General features: G+C 31.2%; 1 protein-coding gene across 1 annotated transcript; it reads right to left on the bottom strand.

Moving 5' to 3' along the window:
- Positions 1-229: 229 nt before the first annotated feature.
- LOC143244634 (diuretic hormone class 2-like) lies at positions 230-5,651 on the bottom strand. The gene is made up of 4 exons (XM_076489703.1): positions 5,558-5,651; positions 3,938-4,025; positions 1,833-1,931; positions 230-494 (listed from the first exon to the last, which is right to left on the bottom strand). The coding sequence occupies exons 2-4, from the start codon at positions 4,018-4,020 to the stop codon at positions 356-358; spliced, it is 321 nt and encodes a 106-aa protein (XP_076345818.1). The 5' UTR covers positions 4,021-4,025; positions 5,558-5,651; the 3' UTR covers positions 230-355.

A 5,651-nucleotide genomic window follows, 5' to 3' on the forward strand; every position in this document is an offset into this window, starting at 1 on the left:
AAAATATCGTTACTTGTTGAGGGTAGTGAATAAATAATTAATTAAAATAAAACAAAGCTTCGTATTCAAACAAATATTAGATTTAGATCACCGAGTAATAAAAAAAAAGTGAGAACAATTACTGAAAATTGTATCCGGACATGCCACACCCTTAAAATAAACATCTCATATGATATACCACAAAAGATGCAGTCAATGAAAATAGAACCAGAGAACAATATTTCCTGCAGAAAGTACTTTATTTTTTACAAGTACACTATATTACATTTCTAATGTGGAAAAATCCATTTAAAATGTTAAATTGCTATTATTTTATTTAAGACTTGAGATTCAACAATAGATCTAATTCTATTATTCATTCTTCGTTGCTAATGTCGCGACGCCGTCTACCAGGTCCACCAGCGAAATTGGCAGCAGCTAATCCCATGAGATGTTTAGCAGCTTGGCTTCCAGAAAATCCACGGGACAATCCCAAGTCCAGTCCTCGCTTCTCACTAAATAATATCGGAATAAAAGATAATCAAAACATTTATATGCAAAAACGGCTTGTTTGGGTTGAGAAAATATTTTACATAGAAGAGCGAACAACGTTTCGACCTTCTTCGGTCATCGTCAGGTTCACAAAGAAAGAGGTAACTGACCGGAAGCTGACCACATGTTTGAAAGGGGTTGTGTAACTGAGTGTCGAAATGTAGAGGGCAGTGTTAGGTGTTTGAATGTATAATTTTATTTATTTTATTATTTTAATACAGGTATAAAGGCGTTCCTTTATATTGGTTTATTTTGGGTTTAAGTTGTTGTATAAGTAAGGCTTCTTTAATTTTGCGTTTGTTTATGTTTGTTTCTTTATTTAAACAAAACGCATAAACAAACGCAAAATTAAAGAAGCCTTACTTATACAACAACTTAAACTCAAAATAAGTAAGGCTCTTTTAATTTTGCGTTTCTTTATTTAAACAAAACGCATAAACAAACGCAAAATTAAAGAAGCCTTACTTATACAACAACTTAAACCCAAAATAAACCAATATAAAGGAACGCCTTTATACCTATATTAAAATAATAAAATAAATAAAATTATGCATTCAAACACCTAACACTGCCCTCTACATTCCGACAATCAGTTACACAACCCCTTTCAAACATGTGGTCAGCTTCCTGTCAGTTACCTCTTTCCTTGTGAACCTGACGATGACCGAAGAAGGTCAAAACGTTGTTCGCTCTTCTATGTAAAATATTTTCTCAACCCAAACGAGCCGTTTTTGCATATAAATTTCTCAACAAGTGGGTTTCTCGACATCACTGATAATCAAAACATGTTGTATTGTTCATTTAACAACAAATTAGGGGCTCGATTCCCCTTGTTTGAATCAGGAAATAGCCCAATGTGGATTACTATAAGAAAACACATATTTAACAAAAAAAACTGTTCAATAAAACAGTATTACAGATAAATAGGGAACTTTCTTTGTGATGTTTGCAGTTCATTACATTTCTGTCAAAGATTTCCTAAATTAATTTACAGTAACAGTAAAACATTTTATACATCCGAAGTCAAATTTCTTCATTAAACTGTATAGTGAAAGAAACACAGTTCTAGACCTGAAAAAGTCTTCGTTCTGAAAGCTGCTTTGATACTTAAGTGAAATATTTAGCACCATTTCAAGTCTTCTTTTCTCTTTCAATGTTGTCGTATATTTGAATATAAACAATATAATGTAATAACAGCTTCATCAGGCTGATCGTTTTCTTATATATTTTCTCTGATAATTAATTAATTATGAGTATAGCGATTTCAAAACACTAAATATCAAATCCAGTTTTTTACGTACGTGTTAACGCTTACAGAAGCAAGCAGACTCTCCACTACTCCGTTCAATACTCGTCTCACTTCTTCAGGATGTTCAATTTCCACTAGAGCGCGTTGGAATCTAAACATACATTAGGGAATAATGTGAAACAGACATTCCTTATGGTATAGTCATAGATATATTTTACGCATTTGGAACTTGTTATTTAAGGATAAAAATAGATAAAGTTACGATAAAATATATTATTATGATAATAACCACAGAGGGTAATTCATAATCTGAAGGCTTATAAAACGCTTAGAAATAGATAATTATTACGAAAATAACATGATAAATCCATTAACTCCTTTCTAATACATATTCAGATTTAAATTATTTGACCCATATTGTGCAGTTTCGGAAATTTTTAAAATAGACAAATCCCTATATTTCGAAAAATGTAGTATCTTCAGACAATCTCGTATCGAAGGAAATATAGCTATAACAGATATTAAAAAAATGGTTACGGGTTTTGTTACTCATTATTTCGAATTTATATTATCAAAAAGGATGTGGTACATTCTTGGACTAAAATGTATTGTGGATTGTATTTCTCGAATGAAAGTTGACATTTAGCGATAATTGGAAAAATGTTGAAGCTTATAATCTTCTAAGTTTGTTCTCCAGATGGCGGTCCGTGTTTTTTGTTTTTTTTGTCTTCACTCTTCAGGCTACATGATGGAAAACTGAACACAGAACATGAAATTCACTTCAAAACCAACCTAATGATTTGTTATAAGTAATTGTATTAATATAGAAACGTGAAACAGAATTTATTTTGTGTATTGTTGCTAAATAGAGGCTAATAGTTTCAGATAAAAGTATTTCATTAGTGTAATTTTTAACGTACCTCATTAACACTTAGTTTAAATTATGAATTCAATCATATTCATTGCAGTAAAAGCACCTTGTTTTCATTGTAAAGCTTCGTGTTTAGAATTATTCTAGAAATTAATAAACTAAGGACGTGCTTATATAAATCCAAACCATTTCTTATCAATCGTATGTCTGTACAGTTTATGTTTTACTGATCATTAGCTCATCAAAATATCTACTTTTTAATTAAAAGTAAATTTAAAGAAATTAGAAATCTTTAGTTCTGTATAACATCACCCTGAAATATTGATGCTGGCGTTCAGTATTTGGTGCCTTAGTGAGAAAGTAAAGTTGTTTTCAGATACACAAAAAACTACATTTTTACTGTAGCTTGCGGCTCTAAGTGACCTGATTAACTGTAATATTTGGAATATAAGATCCAAATGCTTTTACATAACACTCACATACTTATAATTACTTTAATTGAGAAACGTTATCTGTCTTTACGTAACAATACAAATGACTTAAGTACATAACTTCTACACATAACGTACAATGTGCAGTCAGCGACAAAATTCATTTTCCAAGAGACCTGGACTTAGCAGTTTTCCCTTTTAAAGCAAAAGTAAATATTTTGGATTCCATTTGATATTAGCAAATCATTTTTGAAATTACAATTCTTATTTGGAAATACTAAAATAAGGTAATGATAAGAATGTGTTTTCTCAACTGCAACTATTTAAGGGTTATTTTGGAATTTAAACTTGAATAGCGACATATTTACAACAGTTGGCAAAACTGAAGCAGCCATTAACAAGTAACCTTTGACTACTTAGTCCCTTTTAACCGAATAGTAGTATATATAGCTATAGTTATAAACGTTCCTTATATGAATGCGAAATACCAATTCGAAGCCAAATATGGTAACATGGTTGTTGAAAGCAATAATCTTAAGTGATATGAAGGAACGTTAACTTAACAAATAGGCGTTCTGTCTTCAGAAACTAGTAATAAAATCTAAAATAATTCTAACTTACATAGCTTAATATAAGTACGCTGTAGAACGAAATATCTCCTCGGTTCAATAGAATTGTTATTAATGATTGAAAGCTTTCGTACATGAGACATAAAAGGTATATATCTATATACTACTAGATATATCAACCTATGGTATAACGGGAGTATTCTAAATAAGAATAAACTATAACACTGATCTATATATATACATAAGATTTTATACTTGACGATATTGAGAATATCCGGAAACTTACCGGTACTGAGGAAAGGAAGCCGACAAGACTGATATCAGGAGAAACATGATAATGAAACCGACGATTACTGATATCTTTGCCATAGTGTCTATATTAGAATAAAGGACACGAAATACAAGTTAATAACAGGATGAAATAAAGTATATTACATAATGACCAATTATGATTAAGTCTACACACAGTATAGAAACTAGGGTAACAAAAACTACACAAGATATGGAGGACACGCTGTTCAGACGTAAACTTCATCAAAAGGAAATGTTTCATTTCGGGAAGATAAGGAAACAAAAATTGTTATATTACGAGAACTTAAGTAAAGACACTAAAAGCCGTATTAAACATAAGTGTTTGTTTCCTAGTGAGTCTGCCTTCTTTCTATGCTATTAACGAATTTAAGTCTACCTGAAAAAATATTACTAGGATTTATCATTTTATTAATGAAAACTTTCAACCATTTTTGAACTGTCTCTTTCTTTTATTATCACAACCAAACAACCATATAAAAACAACAACACTTAAAACAAAATTACAGTGTAATATGACTGATAATCTCTGAAGTTAAGATCCTCGCAGTTAATGTAATGGGTTTTGTTGCCTGTTTATCGAAGGCATAAGTGACTCTAACGGTCGTGTAATATTTTTACATTATTTGCCATAGAATTTCGCGCAAACCTACAGGAAAGTGGTATCAATCCGTAGGTACACTAACAGTTTAAAAGCAAGATAACATGTGAACAGCATCCGCCAACAAGTCTTGAGATAATGTTAACTAATAGAATAGTTGTAAGTTACGTCACTTTTACATTTCGTCCGCTCCAATAAAAGGCAACAATTGACGCAGTTGGCAAATTATTCATCTGGTAATTGCGGTTACTTTGCGTTACAGGATATAACTACATACACACGGAGGTTAAGAAGAATTAGGTGTATTTTATAACTACACACACACTCACACACGGAAGTTAAGAAGAATTAGGTGTATTTTATAACTACATACACACTGAGGTTAAGAAGAATTAGGTTGTATTTTATAACTACATACACACGGAGGTTAAAAAGAATTAGGTTGTATTTTATAACTACATACACACGGAGGTTAAGAAGAATTAGATGTATTTTATAACTACATACACACGGAGGTTAAGAAGAATTAGATGTATTTTATAACTACATACACACGGAGGTTAAGAAGAATTAGGTTGTATTTTTCAGGTTTTTCAGACTGATTTATTGCTCACTGATTAAGACATTATACTTTTCTGTCATAGACAGTACAACAGAAGTTTTCTTGTACTTTGTTAGTAGCTCCTAAACTTAAAAACTAGAAAGCATATTTGTACATTCAGATTAACATGTGAAAGTTACTCTAACTACATAAAAAGTATTAGTCAAATATTATGAAACTACATGAGATTCATGAAAGAGAGACACGAAATTTGTATGGGATTTAGCTTCTTTTTTCCATAGAATATTACGTTCTTAAAGGTATAACACATTCCCATCCACTTTAAAAATTCAAATAAACAAACAAACCATGCATGTTTTCAAGTGTTGATTATATCAAGTTGTTACTGAACTACTGACTTGATAGTGTGAATGGGTAAAGAGATATGAATTTACCTCTCGAGTGATGCAGAGACTCAGCTGAAAGTTCCACTATTCTTCCAGGTAGGATCTTTAAATTGCTGGTGGGACTCGTTCAGTGCTCTTGACT

Source organism: Tachypleus tridentatus, chromosome 1 (assembly GCF_004210375.1).
Source record: "Tachypleus tridentatus isolate NWPU-2018 chromosome 1, ASM421037v1, whole genome shotgun sequence".
NCBI classification, from domain to species: Eukaryota; Metazoa; Arthropoda; class Merostomata; order Xiphosura; family Limulidae; genus Tachypleus; species Tachypleus tridentatus.